This window comes from Engystomops pustulosus, chromosome 10, assembly GCF_040894005.1.
Source record: "Engystomops pustulosus chromosome 10, aEngPut4.maternal, whole genome shotgun sequence".
NCBI classification, from domain to species: Eukaryota; Metazoa; Chordata; class Amphibia; order Anura; family Leptodactylidae; genus Engystomops; species Engystomops pustulosus.
Window position 1 is genome coordinate 16,127,035 of NC_092420.1, and position 27,189 is coordinate 16,154,223.

Genomic DNA, 27,189 nt, shown 5'->3' on the forward strand with positions numbered 1-27,189 from the left:
ATTGTGCACAGAGACAGAGCTGAGCCAAGTCGCTGCCTGTCTGAAACTGGTGGGGGCCCCTTAAAAAGTGAAAGTGGTGGGGGTCCCGGGGCTCGAGCCCCTTGAGCCCCTCCTTTAATCCGGCCCTGACAGCATCACAGGGGCAGCTAGATTGCCTCTTCCTACAGGGAGGACAGTGTGCCTTCTCAAACTTCTCTAGAAGTTTTTCAAAATCTTAAGTTCAATATGCATTTGGGCGTTTGCATTGTCATCATCAAATTCACCGTAGTAGTAATCATGACAGGAGTTTGTGCACCCCCTTAAACTGTGTGGTACAGTCCATGCAGTCGCACAATCCAGGGAGCCAGATGGTGGCATCCCGTAAGATAGGAAGTAATGTGATCCAATTAGATTGCACCACAAGACCAAAAGGACCAATGAAATTTAGATCTAAAAACAAAGTTTTTCTTTGTCAAAACACCACAATCTTCATGCCCAGACTCCGAGTGTGGCTTGAAAATTTTATTTTACATTTTTTAACAAGGCAGAATTAAAAAGAATATCACATTTCACACGAGCAGAGAACAAAAAATAATTCACTATTAGAAAATGGTATTTTTGTTAAAAATAGAATTTTTTTTTTTATACTTTAGAACGCCAAACCCACATCAATGATCATAGCATTCTTATAATTGGACAAACAATACATTACCAATAATTAAAAAAATAAATCAAAACATTAAAAAAAAAAAAATTCAGCGGATGAATATAAACTTTAGTTAATTTTGTAAAAACACAGCTCAATGTTATTAATCACATGGGCATCCTACACCCTCATCTACGGACGTTCATATCGATACAAATCTTCACAAATATCTTTCCAGACGGGCAATGGTGGGCCACAACCCAGTTTGAGGCAATGGCGAAGGTTTGTTCAGCCAAAATCCGATCAAGTAGTCTTAAAAATTTCCCACCACAAATTCAAGTTCTCCGACAGATGGTGCCAAGAAAGAAATCAAAAGGATTGTCCAAAAGCAAAATGTATCTATATACAGCCAGAAATGGGTTTTTATAGAAGACATCACATTCACAAACAAACTAAGAAGAGGCGGAGGAGTAAGGGGAGGAGAGGCAGAGGAAGAGGAGTAAGGGGAGGAGAGGCGTAAAGGGAGGAGGAGTAAGGGGAGGAGAGGCGGAGGAAGAGGAGTAAGGGGAGGAGAGGCGTAAAGGGAGGAGGAGTAAGGGGAGGAGAGGCGGAGGAAGAGGAGTAAGGAGGGAGGAGAGGCGTAAAGGGAGGAGGAGTAAGGGGAGGAGAAGTGAGGAAGAGGAGCAAGGAGAGGAGGAGTGAAGAGGAGGAGTAAGGGGAGAAGAGGTGAGGAAGAGGAGCAAGGAGAGGAGGAGTGAAGAGGAGGAGTAGTGAGGGGGAGGCATAAGGGAGGAGGAGTAAGGAGGGAGGATGAACAGCTTTCAAAAACATTTACAAAATTTTTAACTTTGCTTTCAATGTAAAGCCTTCACAGAGCGGAGAACTAAATTAGAGTTTAGATCAACAACTCTACTTAGACCGTTCACGTTGGAAAGGCTAAGCTGCAAAACCAGACAGACACAACCTGAGGGTGGCATCTTGTCTGGAAGAAAGCAGCCATATTGTTTAACCTCATGCAGACCTTTAAAAGGAGACTTTTTGCCCCCTCATACTCAAAAAGGACAATTCCAGAATATTCTTTTTCCGAATGTTCCTTAGCAATCAGTGCAGATTTGGCATTCGATATGCCGATTAGGCCCTCTACTGTCAAGTGGGCAGTCTGGAGAGGAGACGTCCAATGACCGCCTACCTGCCAGTAAAGCGCGCAATCCACATAAGTGATGCTTAAAACAAATCGGCGCCAATTGACCAGGAGCAGTGAGCGTTCTCTTAGAATCAATAAAAGCGAGAAGAGTTGTAAATGGAGAAAGATACTCTTACATATATACACACAGAAGGAAAGAAAAAATTTAAAAACACATTAAACGACTTGCGAATGCATATGTAAATGTTCAAAAGAAAAACAGATGAGGTATGTGATTTGTCAAGGCTTTTCTTTTTCACAGTATTGTTTGTGCAAGACATGGGCATATAGTCATAAAATATATATAATAATATACAAAAAAATATGATAAATACAAGGAAGGACCAATAGAAATCCCCTTCTCCCAACATGGGTAAAGGCGTACACCTGTAGTATTCACTCAAGTATGTATATGGGGTGCGGTATTGCTCTCTAAGCTTATATTGCAATTTTTATGATCTCCAAAATTCCAGTTGATCATTTGTTACAATAACGAGTGTTTCAAGTACAATAGATCTCTACCTTGCCCCCATCCAGTTGGTGTAACCTTATAGATATGGTGTGTGCCAGGACGAGCTGTAGGTTTCAAAAACCTCAAAATGTTCTTAAGAGTAGAAGCTGTGCAAAACATGGACCAAGTTTCAAAATGGCCGCCCCCCTCCGAAACACAAATATAAAAATCAACGCTCAAGGCATGAGGCCATTTTATATGACTTGTGGGGGGGGGGGGGGGTGTATATGAGGTCTGTCTGGACATTATCTCCCAAAAGTTGCATTAAACTTCTGGCAAGAGTCATGGTCTTAAGGTGGTCATATAATGGTGTAGACCGATGGTTGGACGACCACTGAGCAAATCATGATGGGAGATAATTTTGCACAGATGTAGGAATGAATTTTAGTCCAGGTTGACCTTTACCCTTTTAACCCTTAGTTAGTGTTGAGTGGACAGTAAAGGTAAAAACTTTCCCTGACATCCATCAGCTAAAAGTCCTTGTTAAAAGTCACCCAAATCTCCAATTGTCTATTTTCATGTAATAAGCATAAGCAACTTTATGCATTTCCATGAACAAGACCAAGTGTAGATTAATTAGGCAAGGGAGCCTCCACGTTAAGGTTGTAAGCAAATTTTTCAACATCTTTAAAAATTTACCAAAATTTTAATTTTTGTCCAATATAGTCACCAATTATAAAAAAAAATGGGATTACCATCTGGCGCCAGACACTTAGTAGACAGTTGCTGAAGCATATAGCATCTGGAGACAGTGTAGGCATAAGTGGTACAAAATATAGGACAGACTAAAATTTGTTCCAATTTGTGACCTCCAGCCATGTTAATGAGGACGTCTTATTCCCGATCAAAAAAAAAAAAAAAAAAAAAAAAAAAAAATGATATATTTAAAGACAAACTAAATGGATGGAGCGAAAAACTAAATCTGAAAAGGGCAGCAAGGTGGGGTCAGAATCTAAGTGTTGGGATTGGTTCTGTCTAGCACCTAGGTCCTCTCTCGGTTGTATATGGTGGCTACATAACAGATCTGTAGGTGGCATCTCATTGCCAAATCTGTGCAACAAGGTGGTACAATTGTCTCAATTTAGGGAGAAGTAGACCCCGAAACTCTGTTCCAACAACTATAAAAGAGGCGAGGCTATAGGATAAGATAGTCAATTGCAATATACACTATACATTTTCTACATGGAAGTATACAGCATTATTTGGGATAATGCCATAGGACCACACATTACACCCCCAAAGATTTCATCGTTACCAAAATTTTATGGCCGCTCTGCCAGCAGCCAATATTTCCATGATGAATTTATATGGATAGAGAGTAGCAACTACAGGCAGTTTTTAGGACCAACAAGCTACAGTCAACCTCCACTCAACCCGGGTCCAATAATATTCAACTGCATAGGAAGCTGTTAAAGGGGGGGGGGGGGGGGGCTGTACCATCTAAACAATTGGAGTTTCAGTCTCACAAATTGTTGTAGCAATTGGCCCAGCATGCATCCTGCCATGACAGTCAATACTACGGGGAAGACAAAAATTGGGTACCTGGGTATCTTCTGTGCTCCCTCTCACTGTCTACGAGAGGGCCACAAAAAGGGACTCCCGATTACAGGATCAGTGGTGGTGTTAATAGAGATTAGCGGAGCCAAACTTTGGATCCGACATCCTCCGTTCAGCAGCTCTGCCTAATGGGCTGCTAGAGCTTTACATCCTTATCAACTAGGCTTGGCCGTGATTGGCCAGGTGGATACACCTAGCCAATCACGGCCAAGCCTAGTTGATAAGGATGTAAAGTTGCCCAATTGACTGCTCTGCATGCAGGTTAGGTGGAGCTGCTGAAGGATACATGCCAAACCTAAAAGATTGGTTCCGCTCATCTCTAGTTCCCACTGGCCGGACCCCACCAGGTAGATTCTAGTCCCCTATTCAATGTCCCCTTAAATTGAACTGAACCAGGGATTTGTAGGAGAATGAAGCTGGACATACAACAGAAATCTTTTTGCTCGCGATTTAAAAGTGGTTGTTTGAGGGGTCAGTGCTATGTGGTAAACTCGTGAAACCAACCAATTGATCACTATGGAATCTATAGTCAGGTCTGGCCTTCCATCGATAGGCTACAGATCTTATTAAGCATGAATTTTCACCTAAGCACCCAACAATGGCCAAAAATATATCCAACATGGCAGAGCGTCTTTGATGGACACTTCCCACCAGTCTTGAAAAGGCACTGATGGTTGGCAGAAAATGTATCAAAATCTGCCTTTTAACCCAACCAAAATTTCTGGTGTATGACCAGCTTAACCCCCACATACAGCACTGGAAGCAAAAAGGGAAAAGACAAAAAAGGACAACGCGGCACGATTTGGATGACTGAACCCTTCATCCTCTTGTGGGTGGGTAGGGCTATTCCAACTTTCATCTGGTAAAAAGCCAATTTTTAGACTGAGCCTCTTATTATTTTGGAAGTAAAAGCCCCAAAAGATCCAATGAGTTTGTAGCCAACGTGCCGAAACAATCGATGACCCGACATTTGTTAGGTCAAATTTTTTCTACGTCTATGAAGGTGGCTCCTAAATTCTACAAGATTTTGCTCAACCTGTGCAAGATCTCAGAACTTGAGCAGTTCACATGACCAAGATAAATTACGGTAATCAAAAATGGACCAGTAATGAATGAAGGGTGGGTAAATTTTTTTCTGAAGACAAAAAAAAAAAAAAAAATTCCACAACCATGCAAAGTCTGGCAAGGTTTACCCATAGGAGTGTCCCAAAATCTACACAAAGTTGTGAAGATCGAAACGGATCTTCAAAATATATTCCTAAAATAGTAGAATATACTAAAAAGGTTTCACACAATTAAGTCAAGGAGTAGATATTACAACCCCCCCATACACGTAAACCCCAAAAACTACCGCAACCTACGTACAGTACTCATTAGATAAAATCGATTATTCTAATTTTGGTCTTCTAGTTTAACTTTTTTTATATATAAAGATAGCACCATTTAAATACACAAATTAAAGCATGTGATCAAATTAAAACCTGCTATGACATGTGCTTTTTTCCAAAAAATACAGAAAAAAAAAAAAAAAAAAAAAAAAAAAAAAAAAGGAACTCAAAAGAGACACATAGTTCTCTATACAAAATGAAAACAAAATACTGAAAATCATTAAAAACAGCCCAAAAATCGAAAAGCGTCAAAGTATGTAGCGTATGTATTGCAGCCTCAAGGATGACGGGCAAGGACTGCAGGACTCTGGAAGCCGTCCGTGCAAGAAAACGGTAAACCAAGTAAAAAGGTTTGATCAATAGTGTTTTTTTTTGTTTTGTTTTTTTCCCCCTAGAGTTATAAATAAATCAGAAGGGGGTTCGGAGGGGAGAAAAAGACACAAAGCCTAGTGATATTGCCTCAGATATTACCCGTATTAAGTCTTCAAAACTTTAAAAAGATGCAGTACCACTTTGACGTATTGTGCCGCGGTGTGTAGCGATGAAGGCACTCCAACATATAACATCCTCTGCACCATAGAGATGTAAAATACAAAAAAAAAAAAAAAGTTGGATTAAATATAATGCAGAAGACCACTCTTTCCAAGTTCATTCCAAAGCAAACCTATGCGACCTACAAGAGACAGCAAAAAAATTCCACTATTTCAAAAAGGTCAAGAAGTTGGGACATTAGAAACTCGACCAGCTGAACACAACAAAACAAAAAAAAAAAAAAATTAAAAAGAAATCTTAAGACAATACACAAGATTCCTTAAATAAAAGGAAACAATTTAGGATGAAATCAAGTGGAACTGCCCCATAGAGGCTAAGGCATGAAGGAGTCTCACCTCCGTTGCCCGCATCCTCTACCAATTGTTGTGTAGTCGTAGGTTCGGCCCGCGCTCTAGTGCATAGATATCTTGGTTCCTCTAAAGCGTTCAATAAGTTACGTTAAAAACAATTCCTACCTACAAAATACGACGACGAATGACATGAATACATGTACACCATGAAAACAATGCTGATAATTGCACTTTGTAAACTCAGGTTTCACTGAAATACAGTGGTGAGAAATTAAAAAAAAAAAAAAAAAAAGCTGCGATCCTACGGCAACTCATACTGCAACCTTAAAAAGCACCCAATCCACAAGTACAGGAAGCCGTCCACAGACATTAAATACTGACAGTTTTTGAATGGTCTTTTCCCTCCCGTCGGCAGCCGATAAAAAGCCGCCTCAAGTCTACAAAACTTTTTGAAGACACTGGGGATAAAGTTTAGCAACTGCACATTCGAAGTGACGGCCAAGGTCCCACAGCCTCTCCGGAGTCTCGTATACTTTTTTCCAACCATCGGTCACCTCGTCGTACTGATAAAGGGAATTCTTTCGACTGGTCCGGAACACAAACTCTTCCACGCTGACTTGGGTTGCGCGAACAAATAGGTGGAGTTTACCCTTAAGGACGACAAGTTTGATGTACGGGTTCGAAGACTGTTCACATGGAAGATCTTTCTTTCTAGTCCAGCGGTTTTGTTCTATGTCGTAAGCCTCTACGGTGAGCACTCGATGGTTCCCCCGGATGCCGGCTACATAGTAGATGGAACCTTTGTATACAGCCGCCATCCCCTGGACTCGAGGAACTGTCATGGGAGTCAGGTAACACCAATAATCTTTTGGAGGATCATAGCATAAAAAGACATCTCCTATAGTAAGACAAACAAAGGAAAAGCCAGTTTCATATAAAATATGAACAAATTATAGAATTTTAAAGGGGTTTTCTTAAAAGAAATCTACCATCAAGGATTATACAAAGTATTACCAGTTAAATTAGTTATGTTACAATTTATACAAAGGTGTTCCGGAAGCTACTGGTAGCCCCCTACCACCTTCTGCACAGCGCACTCCCTCTGCCCCCTGGACACACTCGTTTTGTGTAGTAGACATGTGCAGTAGCTCCATCTACGCGGACAGAGGAAGTGCACTGTACAGAGGGTGGTAGGGGGCCTCAAAACCGGCAACTGGGTCGTGGAGTACCCTTTACTCTTGCTTCACAGCGCAATTGGTACCGCCATCCATCAGGTGTTTGTAGAGACCATGACTTTCAGAAAAGGTCTGCAGCATAGTCACTCCTCACCAAGCACAGCGCCATACATTGTTTAGTGGCCATGTTCTGTATTACAGCTGGGATCCATTCATACAAATAGAACTCATCTAAAACTTGGCCATGTAATTGCCTGGAAAGTGGAGGTAATGGTCTACCAGGGTGCCTCTCGTGTCCGATGTGAAAAGATGTGATAAGCCCCCCACAGATCACGAAAATGAGGGGTCCCACATACCAGTAATGAAGCAGACTGCCGCACATGACCGGTCTGCTCCATTACTCTCATGAAAACGGGCAGAATAGTAATGCGCGGCCGTCTGCTCCATTACTCTTATGGAGTTATGAGGGGGTCTGACGGAGGTACATGGGAGCCCTCATTTTTGTGATCTGTGGGGGTCTAATCACCAAGACCCCCACGATCAACAAGTCAATATATTCTAAGGCCACTTCTATATTTGGCAGAGATTCTGCAACAATTTCTTCCAATATATAATGCATCTCCTGCAGCTGCTAGCTCTGCTTGGCACATGTAGAGGACAACCTTCACCAGACCGCCCCCCCCCTCGTAGAATCCTTTAACAGATGCGGCTCATTCATTCTGGTTTAGGTGGAATTTTTATCTCTGCCCCCCCCCCCCCCCTTCATTTCAGTATAATAAATACCATTAGTTTCAGCATCCAATAATACTTAGGCCTTCAAATGTTCAAACCACCTACTTGACTGTAAAGAGCCTTACAAGGGGTAATTTAAATTAATGCTACAATCAGTGAAGTAGCTCCTACTATAGGGAACCTGTTATCCAGCACAGGCACAATCAAACAAGGCACAGAGGGGATGCGAGTAAAGTTTAAATGTGCAGCGCAGGCCTCATTGCTTAAATCTGCCTCCTCCCACCACCACTTGGCCCCGCCCACTGCAGGGGTTGCAAGAAGATCTGCAGTTTCCCACTCAGGGCTCACTGTTACATACACCATGCTGTGAGAGGGACAGCATTCTAGTAAGACAGACTGAGGACTTCCTGTCTGCTCAGATACAGATTTTACACCGAGCGATCAGTCAGAAGGAGGAGGCGGGGACTCACTGGCAGGCTGGAGAAAACCTTGACTCTTCTCTTCAGAAGTGGACTCATGTGCTCAATAAAAACCATCTATAATTAGATTCAGTGCCCAAGTAAGGTGCAGATAATTTAAGGAGATATGGGGAGGACTTTTACTCCTTTACCAGCAGGTATCACTGGTGTGAGGGGTAAAATTCTGGTGACAAGTCCTCCAAGTTAAGCAAAGTCAGTGGAAGTGATGAAATGTCCCGCTATTAAGAAATCTGCTGCTTTATGTGACTCAACATCAGTCAATTCCTTCAACAAAATTTACAAATACACAAAGTTTTAACAGGGAGGGAGGGAGGGGGGGGGCACCCAAAGGACAAACATTACATAATTTTATCAGATTTCTAGCACAATCCAAGTCAGAGCATTAGTAATCTGACCTTAGGAAATCCTCCCCAGTCTATCAGTTTTGGCTTCTACATTTATAGGAAGTGGTCAAAGTGCATCACGTTATGCAACAGCGTTAGGTTACATTCACATCACGTTTTTACGATACGCTCAGCGTGTACACAAGGAAAGCTCCTGGTGTATACGCTCAATGGGGCTTATTTACCAAGTGTCCGTGGACAACACTTTCAACGGATAGTCCGAGATTTTAGAGTTTTTCACGGCTGTGACAGGTATTTAGAAGGGGATTTTGGTGGAGCTGCGCTGCTTTCATGCGACATATCCTTAAAGGAAATCCAGCACTTGCACAAAGATCCAGGCACCGAAACTGTGGTAGCCATCTTATATTTGTCATCTATGGGCTTATTCTTTCTACAAGCAAGTTTTTAAATTAAGCTAATGAACGAGAAGGGTTCTGGGGGACATTGCCATAGCCCTTAAGTGCTGCTGATTCACAGGCTGTTCTGACCGTGTGAGATTACAGCAGCCAGAGGGTAGGTAGGGTAAGAGTGGCAGATAGTTATAGCCTGGTCACACAACCCAGAGCCCTTCTGCCTCATCAGCATCATTTTAAAAGTTGAGTTTAGAAGGAATAAGGCCATAGATAACAAAGAAGATGACCACAATCATGTTCCTATGAGTAAGTGTCTCTGGTTTATCATGATGGATTTTGAGGGGAGATTTCCGTTAAAGGCCATCTATCACCAAATCACGGATTGTAAACCAAACACACCGACATACTGGTGTGCGCCCCTTCTGGCAGAATCTGCTCTTCTTTTAGCTTGTTATGTTTTTTTTTTTGGGGGGGGTAAAACTGTTTCAATTTATGCAACTAAGCCCGAGGGGCTCCAGTTTCCGTTAACTCCTAAGGAGGCTGGAGCCCCTCAGACGAATTGGTGTAATAAAAAAAAACAAAAAAAAAACAAAAAAAAAAAACACCACACAAGGGCATAAGAAGTTAAAGAGCAGATCTTGCCAGAGGGCCCGCACACCTGTTTGTCAGTATGCTTGGTTTACAATCCTTGATTTGGTGATGATTATGTGCTTTGAAGCAGAGGGCTACAAACTGGTGTAAATGTACCCTATGAAGTTCATATAAGCCGAGGACAAGACAAGATGGATAATTTCTGCCATAGATTTAGTGACAAATCTACATTGACTTAGATCTACCATGGAATAAGACGCACTTGGGCTATCAGAACCTTCCTCTTACAGAGCCAGTGATCCCATATCTTACCCTGTAGGATGTAAATCTTGTCCTTATACTCCACAGCGCTATGAAACTCCATGGCCACAGGCATTAGACTCACAGCCGTCCAGCAATTGTCTCTCACATCGTAGCATTCGACGGACTTGAGCGGATTGCGCCCGTCCCCTTCATATACGCGGCCCCCTATGGCGTATTGCTTGCCGCAACAATGAACCAGCCTGCAACCTATTCGGGCTCTGAGCAGCGGCGCCTTGGCCAGCCACCGATTATTCGAATGGTCGTACAGCCAGAAGTCGCTTTCCGCTCTATGGTCTATGCAGACGTCGTTGTTACTCGGTTTGTAGCCCCCCGCGATGTAAAGTTCGTTATCTGGCGTCACGAGGATCCCGACTTCTCGTAGGTCTCCGGGGGGTTTGCATAGTTTATAGACTTTTCCCGTGAGTGTGTCCAGACAAGGCACAGTTTGCTTCTTCCCTGAGTGTTTGCTGGCAGCTTCGAAGCAGATGATCATTTCCGAAGCGGTCATGCCGAGACGCCGATTACAGTAATTGGCACTAATCTTTCCCTTTTGTACGTGGTTTTTAGGCATTGCCCGTGCAAACATAGGAGGGATCTTTTCCACAAATTGTTCTTCCATAAGAGGCATACGGACACATTTGGCAAATATTTCCGGAAGATGGATTTCTCGTTCGGCTTGGTCGTGTTCGAACCAACTGATGATGCTGTCGTACACGTGTTCCTCCTTGTCCACGTCCAGGTCGTCACTGTTTAGGATACTTATGAGCTGGTCTTTCCTCAGGTGCAGAAACTCCTGCTCTTTGGTGACGTACAGAAACTTCTTCCGAATGTATTCTTGAGACTTGTCCTTAAGTTCCTGGTGACCGTAGTGATCGGCAAAAATAAATACACCTATACAGTTCTGTGGGTCCAAGCGGCTGATCATGAATAGAGCGCACTGGTCCTGGAGGGAAGGGATCTGGAAGATGCTAGCTGCAGTGAACAGAGCCTGGACATTAGCCTCGGTCAGCTGGACTCTGGAGGTGTATGCATAGTTCAGTACCAGCTGCATGGAATCCGCTTCAATCCCCACTAACCGGACCTCCTTCTGTGTGCTCTCCGTAAGGCCGCTAGTGAACATAGATCTGTAGTCATGGGAGAAAAGGGATAGATTAAAGACACAATGTACATACACAATATTACACTGGAACATATTACTTAGATACATTCAACAAGATGAGACAAAGATAGAATGGGTTAAAGGAAATTTACTGTTAAAGGGGTTGTCTAACAAAAATTTTGGTGCCCGGCTCGGGAGGGTATTTAAAAAAAAAAAAAAAAAAAAAAAACTTATACTCACCTGCCCCGGTGTCTCTTGAAGCTCCACAACTTTTAAAAAGCCCTCCCCATCCTGACACTGATATTTATATTAGTCAGACAACCCCTTTAAAAATCAACTTAAAACTGATGAAGAGTTCTGGTGGTGGTGGTGGTGGTGGTGGGGGGGGGGGGGGGGGGATTGGCAGAGAGTGCAGAGTGTAACAGCCAGTGAAGCTACAGAACAGAGGGGCACTGGTAATGCCCCCAGAGCCCTTCAAGCTCATTAGCAAGTTAATTTTATAAGGAAGGAGGCCAGGAGTTGCCTGGATCTAGGAATAATGTCACTATTTATCATGATGGATTTTGGATACATATCCAGACATGTAAATTGATGGGTGCCTGACCACTTTCCTGAATGACTAGAGCACAAGGTGGGGTATATATCCTGACCCTGCATTCATTCTCTATTGCAGCTTTGCTTAATAACGTTATTTCCCTACCTGAAGTAGGGACTGATTGCTGCGAGGACGTTCCGGTGGCAAGAAAAATGTTTCCCATGATCCACTTCGACAACGATATCGGTCAGCTGGCCTTCATCGTACATCGCTTTAAGCTGCTGGAGAATGCTGCAGGCATGGTAAGGGTCCATCCCACTACTGATTGGACTGGACGAAGGGACTCCATTCTGTGTTTGTAAAAACTTGGCTACTTCTGAAAAATAAATGCAAAAATTTGTGTAAAATTGTGCTAAATGCAAACAGCCCCCATTAGCATTTGCAAGGTCTTAAAGGGGCCCCGTCACCACTATTTTCACAAATACAGGTAGTGACAGGTTCCTATAGAGCTGTAATAACTATCTGACACCCTGCTTGTAGCTATTCCCCGGGAAATTCCCATATATTGAACTTTATAGTTTTATCTGGTAACTAAGCATGGCTACAGCGAGTCCAGGTGGGCGTGGCCTCCTCAGGCTGAGTCCAGCAGCTTCTCTCCATCCCTATTGCTGTATGCTGCTATAATGTCATGTGACCGGGGTGACATCATCACAGGTCCTATAGCTTCTGTAGCATTAGGAACTGTACACTAAGCATACATGTCATGAAATCACAGCATATTTTATCACATGAAATCACAGCAGGCTGCATGGAGAGAAGCAGAAGTCCATGGAGGCTGCTGTGATGGTTTTATGCGGTCAGATATGTACATGTACAGTTTTCATATTAAGTAGCTTAAGGACCTTTGATGATGTCACCCTGGTCACATGACATTAGGCCACGCCCCCTGGACTCGCTCCAAAGCTGCATAGATACCAGGCAAGATTATAACTCTGATTTTATGGGGATCTGAGGGAAACTACTTTTAGCTACAAGCAGGGTGTCAGATACTAGAGCTCTATAGGAACCTGCCACTACCTGTATTTGTGAAAATAGTGGTGACGGGTTCCTTTTAAATGATGTCATTAGATGCGCCGCCATGACAGGATCATAAATCCAGGCGCACATGGGTGAGGCCTATCAGCTACAGGAATAAAGTATTGGACATGTTAAAATTGGATATGCCCAATCCTCCATTCCAATTTCCAAAACATTCATTTACATTTGCTGTAGGCAAGTACAAGGATTTTCCAGGTAAGTGACAACCAGGCAGGATGGTCACTTTCTAGGTCCCATAACGAAAAATTATTTGCATAAATCACACGTGTGTATGCGTCTCAGCAGGACGACAGAAAAAATTAGCTCCAAACTTTGTCACAAGTGTAATGGAAGCTGAATCTTCAGGTAACTGCGGAATCTCTACCCCTCACCCGCATCTAATCTGGGCAAAAATCTGCAAGTAATAGGAGTCCACAGTTCATGTCAATTTCCATGCGGAGCATTTCGTGGCAACTTTATAATCTCAGTTCTCAAACCTACTGTAATCCGCAGCTGATATTCTGCCATTAAAATAGACGGTAAGCTCTTGGGTCTATGAGGGTCCCGCCCCTCATACCTATAACATATAATCGTAATTTTTCAGGATGTAGATCACACATTTTTTATTTATTTATTTTTAGAGTTTATTTTTATAGTTGTTAATGCCCACAGTGCGCTTTTCCTACTCTTTTTTGCATTGAGACGCAATGTCAGACATGAGACATGTCTCATCGGGTCCTGTCCAATTTAAATCCATAGATAACAGACTGCACTCAGGTGTGAAGTGTGCGTAATCAACGTGCAGTCCGGTTTTACATCGTTTCTAGGAAATATCATGTGACCTGAGGTCTATATTTCAGCCAATTACATAATTGAAGAGCCTGCTTTCATTTTTACAAATCCGCAAAACGGGTGGCACAAGGATGACACATGGAACGTGTCTCTGGCCATATGGATAAGCTGTGGATTTCCTCTCTGCATTATCTGCAGCTGTGAGTGCACATACACAAGCGAAAATCTCGATCACCAATAGCACTAGGCCCTGCCATGAGGTTAAGTGTGAACGCAGCCAAATAATCACAGGATGCCCCAAGCCAAAACCTACAAACAGCAATGGTCTACATACAGAGATGAAACCCCATGGGCACAGCTCAGTTATCTTTAACTATAGTGATGTTGGCCATGGGATATGGTCATCACAGCCCTGTGTGTATTGGGGATCCTAACGCTGAACCAATGACCTATATTCAGGGTAAACACAGATCAGTACTATCATTTTGTTCTAAAAGCCATAAGCTGCCACTAGACTAAACTACCCCAATACGATAGCACTTGCACACTCAGTAATACCGAGCCAAGTATGCGCATGTGTGTAAGGTGCCCAGGAGAATGTAACATTTATGACAAGCCTCATATTACAATGGTTTGATGAGGTTGGATGTCCAGGATTAGGAACCTATGAGTGGTGTCAAAGGTCATTCATCCCACTAGAGTCCTATCCGATGGAAACAAATGGAGATCCAAGCTCACAGGTTGAATCCCACCTGGTCAGGCCCTACAAGACGCTGCAGATAGATTGATATACCCTGAAGCCGGGGGTCTTACCGATAGAGCCTCTATTAAAGGAAACCTACCACTGCCCGCATGATGAAATCATGCGAGCAGACCACCCGGTAGGCTACTTAATGCTGATGCCGGCACATAGTTTTGTTAGGCACGGCAATCGTTAGTTTAGCAAAAATAACTATTTTCTTACATATTTAAATGAGCCCTCCGGTGCTACCGTGCATCATTTTCGGGCTGGCGATGGCTTCCGATGTTTAATTATTCCTCCTTCAGGTGCCGAGAGCCGTGACGTCACCAAGCTCTCGGCACCTATCGCGCATGCGCAGACACTAAGTCTCGCACAGCCGGCCGGCGATAGGTGCCGAGAGCCACCGCCAGCCCGAAGATGGCGCAGGGTAGCACCGGAGGGCTCATTTAAATATGTAAGAAAATAGGGGGGGGGGGGGGGGGGGTTAGTGTGATCCTGTGTACCCCAAAGCTGCACAAGGCTACGGAAATGGACACGGCCTTCCACAACCTCCAGATAAAATATAAAGAGCGCTATATAAAGAATTATTTATTGTTAAAGGGGGGCGACTCCCGGAATCTTATTGATCCTTAGGATCAGATTGGAGGGGCCCACCACCTGCCACTCATAATCTATAATACCTATCAGTACCACTATAAGACCCCTGGTGCTGAACTGGGTAAGAAGGGAAGAGCCAGGAAGACCTGGGGGTCCGGCTATGGGAAACCCAAACACTTAACGTCCATTAAAAAAAACTTGTCGATAAAGTTTAGACTTTCAAAAACAGTCACTATTTGCCTGAAGTGGTCATTTTGTTGCCATATAAAGACGACTGGCGCCAAAGACGACACAGAGCGGAGACATGACCTGCACAATCATGGGGGGATGTAGAAGGGAACTGAGGACATGCACTGGAGGGGGATCACCCAGGAGACAGGGTAGTCACAGGTACAGCACTGCATGCTGGGTAATCCCCATATACAGCCTCTATGACAGTCCTATATACAGACAAATGAATGAAAAACGACCCCCCTTCACCTCCCCAAATGCAAACCCAGAGCCCTGAGACACCCCAAACAACCCACCTCCTCCCTGCGCAGCCATTCTCCTCCTCCGGCTCCAGCTTGAGTACAAAACGTCACTTACTTCCTTTAGAAAGCCCGGATGTCCCCTCCTAGCCAATCACAAGCCTCCCCTCTCACCTCCGCGGCGATTCTATTGGTTAGCTCTAGCAAAAGACGCCGGGAGATGTAGTTCCGAATTGATAGAGAAGGGCGGAGCCTTTCCCCGGTGTTTTGTGTGACGTGTCAGCAGCTGGGAGAGGTGCATGCCGGGAGATGTAGTCCTAGAGGGCAGGAGTAGGAGGGGCTCAGTCTACTTAAGGGGCGGAGAGTGTCAATCTTCAATAATGTAACTTTATCCACATGTATTTTATACACACATATGACATATTGTTGCAGGTTTTGGAATGTAATGGTTTCCTCTGAGGTAATAATGGAAAGTGAAAGTGTTTTGCATGAGGAGAGGGGATTCCCATAGTTCCATATGGTCAGGGCTGGACATGATGGGGGACATTAATAGTGGCCCAGATTTATTATAGTCCCTGTCAGACTTTATGTATTTATCAAGTGCCTGAGACACGTATGTGACGCTGCTGCGCTGTACTGCACATATAGGGGCGCTCCGGTGCTCAGTCGGACCGTGCGGCAGATGCAGTGTCTGACAGAAGTGTGTCATACGCCCCATGTTAAAGGTGCACCAAAAAATAAATGGTGCGCTCTGTCAGGGCAGTGCAGAGGGGGGGGGGGGGGGGGGGCAGATTCATGAATCGTGAATCTGGCGCCCCCTGCACTATACACAGGTAACTGCACATAGTACACACTGCGCTGGTCTTAGTAAATGTGGCCTACATTTATTGTACTATATGCAGTTGCCTGTGTAGTGTGCATGGGGCGCCAGATTCAGGATTTCTGGCGCACGTTCTTCATGAATCTGGTGCCCCCTGCACTGCCCTGTCACTATTTTTCGGTGCACCTTTAACATGGGGCGTGCAACACATTTTGGTTGGACTTTGCATGTTAAATGTGATGCACGGCGCCGGAACGCCCCCTTCAATGCCAAAATTTGCATCACGTTTCATATGCCGTTGCACCAAATAGTTTAGAGTGCGCCATAGATGTGACTCAGACACTTCTTAAATACCTGTGCAAGCAGTCTGCACATGAAGGAACGTGCAAAGTCTGAAAGAAAACTGGCGCAGGGGGCATGTGGCCCACTGTGTCTTAGATTCGCTTTTTTTTGCGCCTGGTTTGTTCCTTTTTTTTGTCTTGTGATTTATATTTTTTGTTGTTTTGCCTTATTAAATGCGTTTTGAATTGTGGCACGGCCGATTAATTTGCGCCTAATGTGTCGCAAAGTGCGACCAATAAGGAAACGAGATTGAAAAAAGCTGGCAGAACGTTCAGGGTGCGGCCACACGTTGCGTTTAACGCTTGCGTTTAAAAACGCCTTGCGAAAGCTTGAGCCTTCCCAAGTGGTGTTTTTAAACACATCCAAAACTAAAGTGGGAGGGGGGTTGGCCGATCGCATATGCGTTTGCAATGAAAATAAAAAGCACTATTCCTGCAGATCACTCTTCACGACCGCTCCAGTACCAGAATCTCTTGTTTAACCGGTTTTGGGCCTGTTGTTCAATAAAGAACCGTGAGTTGATTTGCACAACTTTGCTTCCGTCTGATACCTGGATACGGCTGTCACCACCACGGGCTCCCCATCCATTACCCTACAGACCTTACAGACACTCAGGGCGCGTTCACACGTTCCGCTAGCGCCGCGTTCATAACGCGACGCTAGCGCACAGGGGGCGGAGTTTGGGGCGATCGCATATGCGTTTCCAGAGAAACGCATGCGATCGGGTTATTAATCGCATGCGTTTCCCGGGAAACGCATATGCGATCGGCCCGAGCCCCGCGGAACCTGTGAACGCGCCCTCAGGGGTTGCACCAGGGAGAACCAGTACATCAGCCTCTCCCTCCATATTTCTTGCACACACCACCTGCTGGAGACCTGCCAGGCTGTGCAACAACCCTCCCCCCATACCAAGCACCGTGACACTAGCGTGCCTAGGCCGCAACCGCCAGTCACTCCGGTATTCTGGGCCCGGCTGCCTCCAGGCCCCAAGAAAAGGCGAGGCCCCGGTGGGGGATGTTGCATCCATATTACAGATACTTACCATAATAGTGTTTTTAAACTCCAAAGTGTTATTATTGTGCAGGGCTGAATGAGCCTCTTACTGAATGTTCATAAAGTAGTTTTATTTTGGGGCCCTACTTTTAGTTTTGCCCAGGGCCCCACATTGTCTAAAACCGGCCCTGGAGTTCTTAATTCCCCAGTATGTAGCAGAGCCGACACATATCAATCTCCAGCACAGTGATCAGTCCCTGGTATGGCCGTGCTGTCGGACTGATGACGGAATAATGTGAAACAGGCTTTAGGCCGCGTTCACACGTTCCGCTAGCGCCGCGTTCATAACGCGGCGCTAGCGCACAGGGGGCGGAGTTTGGGGCGATCGCATATGCGTTTCCAGAGAAACGCATGCCATCGGGTTATTAATCGCATGCGTTTCCTGGGAAACGCATATGCGATCGTCCCGAGCCCCGCCCACTGTGCGCTAACATCGTGTTATGAACGCGACGATAGCGGAACGTGTGAACGCGCCCTTAGGGTGAAGACACACATGCCGTTTTTGGGCCGTTTTTGGGCCGTTTTTACTAAGTGCGTTTTCAGATCGTCAAAAACGCATGCGTTAAAAACGCATCCGTTTTTTAAAAAGGCATGCGTTTTTGTCCGGTTTTCCGAAATTGCGCAATGAAAAACGGACAAAAACTGATGCGTTTTTTAACGCATGCGTTTTTGACGATCTGAAAACGCACTTAGTAAAAACGGCCCAAAAACGGCCCAAAAACGCCATGTGTGTCTTCACCCTTAGGCCGGCGCCACACAGGGCGCTTTGTCTGCGCTTGCAAACGCAAACGCAGACAAAGTCGCGCCCACCGAGGCGGGCCTCGGCCCGATCGCATCAGCGTTTCTATGGAAACGCCTGCGATCGGGAATGAGCCGCCGGTGTTTCGCGTTAAATTAACGCAAAACACCAGCGGCTCGTTCCCGATCGCAGGCGTTTCCATAGAAACGCCGATGCGATCGAGCCGAGGCCCTCCCCGGTGGGCGCGACTTTGTCTGCGTTTGCAAGCGCAGACAAAGCGCCCTGTGCGCCCTGTGCGGCCTTAGGCCCCTTCTACACTGGCGTTTTTCACGCGCGAGTTCTGCGCGTGCATTTGACGCGCAGAACTCGCATTGCACTCTGTCCCATTGTATTCAATGGGTCTTTCTCCATTTGCGTGGTTTTGAACGCGCGTGCTTGCGTTCGTTTGCACGCGCGTCAAAATCGCAGCATGCTCTATTTTTGCGAGTCACGCGCGTTTTTCACGCCCCATTCAAGTCTATGGAGATGCATCAAGAACGCATTGCACTCGCAATCATTGCAAGTGCAATGCGAGTGCAATGCGTTTTAAACGTAAGGGTTGCTAGGTGACCAGAATAACATTATTTCCCCTGCTCGCGAACGATCATTTAATTAATAAAACACAGTGAAGAACAGTGAAGAATAGAATAAAAACAGTGAACACAGTGAACACAGTGACCACAGGATCATTTAAGATAAAAACACAGTGCAGAACACAGTGCAGAATAGATTACAGATGTTCGGCACATCTGCTTACTTGTCGGGAGATACGCGCGGAGCGGTGCGAACAAAATAGCATGTGAAGAACAATATATATGTGTGTAAAGAACACATTGCAGATGTTTCCATACATCTGCAATGTCTTCTGCACACATATATATTGTTCTTCACATGCTATTTTGTTCGCACCGCTCCGCGCGTATCTCCCGACAAGTAAGCAGATGTGCCGAACATCTGTAATCTATTCTGCACTGTGTTCTGCACTGTGTTTTTATCTTAAATGATCCTGTGGTCACTGTGTTCACTGTGTACAATGTTTTTATTCTATTCTTCACTGTTCTTCACATCTGCTAAATTGTCGGGAGATAATATACGCGCGGAACAGTGAAGAATAGATCGCAGATGTTTGCAAATTATCAGAAGACATTATTTTTCAATTAAATAACACATTTTAATCCCAAATCATGGTCCCTTTGAAAACTGCTCGAGTCTCCCATTGAAACGCGCGTCAAAAATGCGCCGAAAACGCAAAAACAACGCTAACAACACGCGCGTGAAAAACGCAAAAACGCAAATTACTCCAAGGAAAAATGGAACAAAAACGCAGCCAAAACGTCAGTTTTTCACGCATTGCACCCGCACGTGAAACGCAACGCTAGTGTGCAAGAGGCCTTAGGGTGGACTCACATCTGCGTTTTTTTCTCTGAACCCATTTCGGCCTATGGACACGTACAGATTGGTTTTCACTTCCTGGCTTATGTGATTTATCACTGATCCCTAACTATGCTTAGTAATGGGCTTTATTAAACTTGGGGGTTTTTTCACTTATCAGTGGTCAGTTTAGAAATTGTTCTTTTTGTGTTCACTGACAGCAATGGATCAGTGGGCAAAAAACTAAAATGTGAAAAAGCCCATTGAAAAGAACGGTTGTGAATAAAAATGTCAATGTGAAACTCTCACTCATAGATTCCTCCCAGAAAGGACTTAGTCCCTACAGTGGGTCTAATTCTGCATTTGCAAGAAAATAGACTTTCATGGATGGAGGGCTCATTCACAACACCATAATCTGCCTGTAATATGACCCTAAATCCATCCCTACTGTGGGTCTAATACTCTAAACTGGTATCATCTTCAGGGTCTATGGTGCTGCTAGTTTGAGCTTTGGACCCATAAGATAAGTTTTTGGCTGCAATATTTTCTGTATAATATTGATTAAAGGGTTTGTCTCACGATCTGAATTATCCCCCTATCCACAAGATTAGGGTTGACAAAGTGATTGTTTTGAGTCAAACTCCAGGGACCCACACGGTTCACAAGAACGTGACCCTTCTCACTAATCAATGGAGCGTCAGGTCAAGCATGGGTCCTGCTGCTCCATTCAAAAGTATGGGAAATTGCTGAGCACAGTGTTCAGGAATCTCCAGCACTCATATAGATAATGAATGGGAGCGCTGGACATATCTGATTGACAGGAGCAGCAAGATCAGTAGGGAATTATAATATAAGTAGTTTGGGTGGTTGCCTGGGACCTAAGGGTGATGGCACACGTGGCGTTTTGAATACCTTTTTAGCCTGTTTTTAAGCAGTCCGTCAAAAACTGCATGCATTTTTGACAAGTTTCAATTAAGATAATTGGTCAAACCTGTCAAAAACAGATGCGTTTTTGAAGGACTGCTTAAAAACGAGCCAAAAACGCCACGTGTGCCATCACCCTAAGGTGAAAACGCAGACAAAGCCGCACCCACCGGGGGAGGGCCGCGGCCCGATCGCATCGGCGTTTCTATGGCAAAACACCGGCGGCTCATTCCCGTTCGCAGGCGTTTCCATAGAAACGCCGATGCGATAGGGCCGCGGCCCGCCCCGGTGGGTGCGGCTTTGTCTGCGTTTGCGTTTTCAAACGCAGACAAAGCATTACGTGTGGCACCAGCCTCAGCCTTCTAGGGAGCCCATGCAGCTCCATTAATTAGTGAGAATGGGACTCCTGTTCTTTTAATTAGTAGAAGTTTGTTCTCATGATAAGTGCAGATCCCTGCAGTTGGACCGTGAGGGCGCGTTCACACGTTCCGCTAGCGCCGCGTTCATAACGCGATGGTAGCGCACAGGGGGCGGAGTTTGGGGCGATCGCATATGCGTTCGGCCCGAGCCCCGCCCACTGTGCGCTAGCGTCGCGTTATGAACGTGTGAACGCGCCAGATTATCCTGTAGATGGGAAATAACAATTGATCTTGGTACAATAGACATACACTATATAAAAAGACATAAAAAGACACATATACATGTTTTTCTCAGAAATGTTGTGGAGGGACTGGTGCACTTCACAGAAAAGATGAGGAAGGAACATTATGAAGCAAAACTGGAGAAACATCTCAAGACAGGAAGGTAATACTTGGGTGCAAATGGGTCTTCCAAATGGTCGATGATCCAAAACTACTGCCAAACTGGTCAATGTTTTGGTCAATGTTACAAAGATATTTGGGCACATTACTTAGGCTGGTGCCACACGTAGCGCTTTGTCTGCGCTTGCAAACGCAAACGCAGACAAAGTCGCGCCCACCGGGGCAGGACTCGGCCCGATTGCATCGGCGTTTCTATGGAAACGCCTGCGATCGGGAACGAGACGCTGGTGTTTTGCGTTAAATTGCGTTTGCAAGCGTAGACAAAGCGCTACGTGTGGCACCAGCCTTACCCGATTCTTGGAGTACACAGAAAGTGCATTGTCCCGCGATAATGCACTGTGCCACGCTTCACTAAGAATGTGCTCCCAATATCCTGCATGTGTCGCTTCCCTGCTCAGGTCCGCTGGCGTTCACCTTCTTCTTCCTGGTGCAGGTAAGTGCATTGTCTTGTGACACAATTTTAAACTTAAATCCTGCGCTCAGTCCGAATCAGTCGTATCGTCCACCAGCCCGCCCCCAATTTCTGTCGCTTGAAAGCAGCGCAGCCGCGCCACAATCCGATCACGTGCGACACAATCCCAGCGCAAACCAATGTTAAATACCTGTAAAAACTGTGCAAGTCCCGAAACCAGGGAACAGTCCTTTGAAAGTATGATCCTTGACCCTGAGGGCGCGTCCACACATTCCGCTAGCGGGGGCTCGGGCTGATCGCATATGCGTTTACCGGGAAACGCATGCGATTGATAACCCGATCGCATGGGTTTCTCTGGAAACGCATATGCGATCTCCCCGAGCCCCGTCCCCTGTGCGCGTTATGAATGCGACGCTAGCGGAACGTGTGAATGCGGCCTTAGTAAATAAGTCCCAATGTTTTATAGTGGCCATCAGAAACCACTGGTCTCTGTCCTATTACAAAATTTATGTGAAAAACTGGAAAGGCAGGTGGAAGCAGGGAGACTACAGACAAGGTTCAGATACACCTGTCAAGAGGAACGGACCCAAACTCCTACCGACTATTGTGAGAAGCTTGTGGAAGGAGATACAAATGTTTAATCCAATTCATACAGTTTAAGGCTTTATGCACACTAATATATGCTACGATGGGCCCGGAGCACTGGTGTGGCATAAGGCCAGCTGGAGAAGGCCCTCACCCCTCCCCTATCCATAGGGAGCCATGCAGCCGTGCCATTTTTCCACCAAATGTACCGCGCTGTGTACAATGCACACCTATGGCGCCCGTATGCTAGCTGCTGTTCGTATGGCTAGCAAACGGGCACTATTTATGTGCATGGGGCCTAAGAGTGATGGTAACATATACTTGTGAAACATATGTAAAAACATACGTAATAAAAATGCCTTTACAAATTCTTCACTTTTATTATTCTGGCATTTGGCAAATGTAAATTATACGGGTAATCCTAATTGACCTAAAATGGGAATTTATTCTGATTTCATGTCAGATAGTGAGAAAAACATCATATGTGTCTTTTTATATAGTGTATGGAAACGTCTGGTTTCAACTGTACCCAGTGTCGAACCTGGGGTTCCTTGGGCCCACCAGATAAACTGGGGGCCCACCCCCCATCAGCTTCTAGAAAACAGACTCCAAATTAGGTGGTATTCTGCTGTACCTCTGGGGTCCAGTACTGGTTTAGAGCCTGGGCCCACCGGAGGAGCCTCTGGTACTCTGGTGGGCCAGTCCAACACTGACTGTACCAAGTATAAATGCAGAGGGCAACTATCTATTAGTTCTTTATTACAGATCCAGGAATGGTTCAAAGAGTTAAAGTTCTCCCCATCCCAAAAGTTGATAAAATGCTGATCTTTGGAAGTCTTATTGCTGGGAACCCCACCGCTCATGAGAATAGGGGTTCTGTGTTGCAAATGAATGGAGCAACTAGTTGAGTAAGTGTCCTTCCACTCTATTGCCTCTACATATAGAGGATGGCGCAGAGATTCACCCATCAGCACCTATAAAAGCCATGGGACCCCTGTTCCATCACCCCTTGTGATTTGTGGAGGTTTTAATGGCCAGATCTCCACTAATCAGCATCTGCTATCCTTGGGATAACCCCTTTAATGGTACCTCAATATTTAGTTTCAGATTTTTATAAATTCCGGAAAAGATTGAATTTTTGCTCCATCAAATTCCGGATTAAAGGGATTTTTGTTGTGCTTCTAAGCATGACCTCAGCGCATCACATCATATCATTACTGTGTACATCTCATCCCCAGTCACAGATGTAATTCAGAGACGGTTCCCTTGGTGTTTACCATCTTAATTAGATCCAATACTTATCCTTTCCAGCACAATGGTAGCATCACACTCCTCGCTGCAATTAGAATCAAATGAACTGTGCAAATCATCGGCTCATGTGGCAGCGGGTTATTTATAAGGATGAGACGCCATACATTGTAGGCAGACGTGACGTGTCACCCGTAATGAGCGTAGGATTCCCTTGTCCTTCGCTCTTTGCCGCGTCTGGCTCCATTACCGTAGGAGGGGTCTCTGGAGCCGCGCTCTTGTGTTCTGGATTATAATGTGATAATAATGATCTTTAATTTGTTGTCTATCCCTCTGACGCTCGCTATAGCGACGGCGAGACGACAATGAGCCGCCACACACCAGTTATTATTATAACAGCAATTATATTCTTTGTGAATTGATTATGAAGAGAGAAAGCAGCGTTAATAGGAGGGCAATGAGTCTTTATGTATTGATCTCTCTGAAGACGGTCAAAGGGTTTATATATATAGGAGAAGGCGGGAGTCAATCACTGATAGATTCTGCAAATATCTCATTTAATTTCAGTTTGAGAGATGGATATTAGATAGATAGATGATAGATAGATACGCAATATTTAGATAAGCTGTGATACACATTTGCACAATTTGTTTTGGCTTTTTCTTTTATTAGCAGTTTCCTGGTTTGCGCCTAATTTGCCTTTGTATTTCTCCTACTTCCAGATGTTTGCGCCTTATTTAACATTGATCTGTGAATAAAAGGGTGGAAATAATTGCAAAAAAAAATTGGAAAAAATTGGCGCCTTTTTAAAAATGTCCATCTAATAAGTCCCTCTAAAAATCAGCATTTAACAAAAAGCCAAAACTACAAAAAAATCAGGTGCAAAAAATAGACTCACAAAAGGTGCAAAAAGAGCTCAGGGAAGGGGAGAATAAGATAAATGACCCCCCATGTGATATTAAGGGGGTCATTTATCTATTCCTTCCGTTGGTGTTTTTGCGTCTTTTTGCTGTGTAATATTTGCATCTTTTTTGCCGGCTATATACTACTGGGGGCTGGCTATATACTACCGGGGGCTGGCTATATACTACTGGGGGCTTGCTAGCTATATACTACTGGGGTCTGGCTATATACTACTGGGGGCTGGCTAGCTATATACTACTGGGGTCTGGCTATATACTACTGGGGGCTGGCTAGCTATATACTACTGTGGGAAGGGGGCTGTCTGGCTCTATACTACTGGGGTCTGGCTGGCTTTATACTATGGGGCTAGTTATATACTACTGGGGGCTGGCTGGTAATATACTACTAGCGGCTGGCTATATACTATGGGGCTGCTATACAGTACTGGGGGCTGGCTATATGCTATGGGGCTGGCTTGCTATATCCTATGGAGCTGGCTATATACTATGGGACTGGCTGGCAGGGGGCTGGCTATATACTGGGGCAGAGGGCTGGCTGGCTGGCTATACACTATGGAGCTGTGTATTATCAGTATATGAAGGGGGGCACATTGGGGAGCACTTAGCTGTTACATAGGGGACATTATATTGACTGTGATTTTTTTTAGGAACGGAGTGTGGAGATGTTCTCCAGAGGCCACCATCACCCATGTGACAAATTCTGCAGAGATAAGTCACGGCCTGGAGAAGTTTCCATGACGTTCTCTACCTGATGGAGAAGGATTGACAACAATAGAGACTACAGGAAAAAGAGCCACATGCATGAGACCACCAGAGAAATAGAAGGAAACATCTGTAGCCTAACAGTAAGTTATGTCTGTGCCCGAGTGCAGCCCAGATGTGCAGTACATTTAATACTGGTATATATTTATCTGTGGTTATTTAATGTAAATATATATATATTGATGTTTGCATTAAATACATTTTTGTTACAAATTTATAAGTGCAGGATATTATTATGTACTGTTTATTCATTGCTGGTAATTATTTATATGTGCGGCCCAGTCATTGGTGTCTATGTGTTTGTTATATTAATTGCTGTAATACAATTCGGTGTTTGCTACATTCTTGGCAGGTATATATCTTTGGTTTAAGCATCGCAGGTATTTTCACTAGAGGGACATATTTTTTTCATTTTACCCCATATTTACTGCTGGGAGGCTTTATTGTAGATGCTCGTGTATCAGTCGGCTTCTGAAATTTCTTTCTTATTTCTTATTCCATAACTGCAACGTTTCAAGCATGCTTGAAAATATGAGATAGATGGATAGATATGAGATAAATGGATAGATATGAGATAGATGGATAGATATGAGATAGATAGATAGATAGATAGATAGATAGATAGATAATAGATAGATATGAGATAAATGGATAGTTAGATAGATAGATATGAGATAGATAGATAGATAGATAGATAGATAGATAGATAGATAGATAGATATGAGATAGATGGATAGTTAGATAGGTAGATAGATAGATAGTCAGTCTACAGACAGGAGGGACCTAATCTGCAACCAATGAAGACTCTGTTATGCATTATACAGATATTCCATGCACTGCTGCACTTACCTGTAAATTTTCGGGGGTCCCAGCAGCTGTACACACTACTTTTAAAATGCATTGTCTAAATCTAAAAAAGGAATCCTTTGTTATTGGTATTATGTAACTATTCCGTAAACTGACCATTTAGTATCATCCCCTTGCCAAATACATTGTATAATCAGGTTACCTGGGGGGGGACCATGATTTCTGGAAAACCCCTTTAAGTAATAGGATCCATCCTTTCTTCACTTAGGTTCCCATTCTAGAATACGGAAATAAGACTTTGAAGCCCCTTTAAGAGTTTATCAGAAACAGTGAAGTTCTATAATTGTCAATTCAGCTTTAATTATTCCGTGTAATTAAAATATATTTAAGCCTTATCGCCGGCGATATTAAAATGTCTATCAATGTGTAAACCCCTCAGATGTAATTAAGATCCCCTCCGTCTCGTCTTTTAACCGTACAAGGAATTTTTAAGCGTTGTTTTACCAATGGATCGCTACCCGCTATCAGCACTCGCGAGCGGCAATGAATCCTTAATGGAATTATAATTGAATTTCTGAAAGGGAGCCTCTGTATAACATCTGCTCGGTCACGTGACCCGCGCTCGCCTTATACCACGGGCTTCATTCTCATATAGCAATTATTGACGCGTTTTGGTGCCTGGTTCGTGATAGCCCTTCTCTCAGTACAGGATAAGGGTCTTGATGAAGAGTGTGTAAAAAAGAATAGAAATAAGCTTCTTCAAATCGATTCTGAGGTTTTCCAATTTCCTTAGCGAGTGTTTGTGTGGGCTGTGAAATTGCACAGAGATTTATAAAAAAACTAGAATGAAATGTTTGAGTGTAATGTATGGCTCCCAGTGTACGGACCAACATATCTATTCTACGTAAT

At 44.3% G+C, this 27,189-nt stretch overlaps 1 protein-coding gene across 2 annotated transcripts; it reads right to left on the reverse strand.

Annotated features, from left to right (window-relative positions):
* Window positions 1–5,451: 5,451 nt before the first annotated feature.
* KBTBD8 (kelch repeat and BTB domain containing 8) lies at window positions 5,452–15,774 on the reverse strand. 2 transcript variants are annotated; one of them, XM_072127932.1, is made up of 4 exons: window positions 15,553–15,774; window positions 11,922–12,132; window positions 10,132–11,246; window positions 5,452–7,004 (listed from the first exon to the last, which is right to left on the reverse strand). In XM_072127932.1, exons 2-4 carry the CDS (start codon window positions 12,068–12,070, stop codon window positions 6,544–6,546), a joined length of 1,725 nt encoding a protein of 574 aa, XP_071984033.1. In that variant the 5' UTR covers window positions 12,071–12,132; window positions 15,553–15,774; the 3' UTR covers window positions 5,452–6,543. The 2 variants fall into 2 exon arrangements, with proteins under 2 accessions (XP_071984033.1, XP_071984032.1); XM_072127931.1 differs by lacking the exon at window positions 15,553–15,774 and adding an exon at window positions 15,492–15,552.
* Between the last annotated feature and the right edge of the window lie 11,415 nt (window positions 15,775–27,189).

Excerpts from the sequence above, each read along its gene's own strand:
- KBTBD8 (XM_072127931.1), bottom strand. Across the intron at positions 11,247-11,921 it reads GCAATCAGTCCCTACTTCAG|ATCTATGTTCACTAGCGGCC; the intron begins GTAGGGAAATAA and ends CCATGACTACAG. Across the intron at positions 7,005-10,131 it reads CAAGATTTACATCCTACAGG|GAGATGTCTTTTTATGCTAT; the intron begins GTAAGATATGGG and ends GTCTTACTATAG.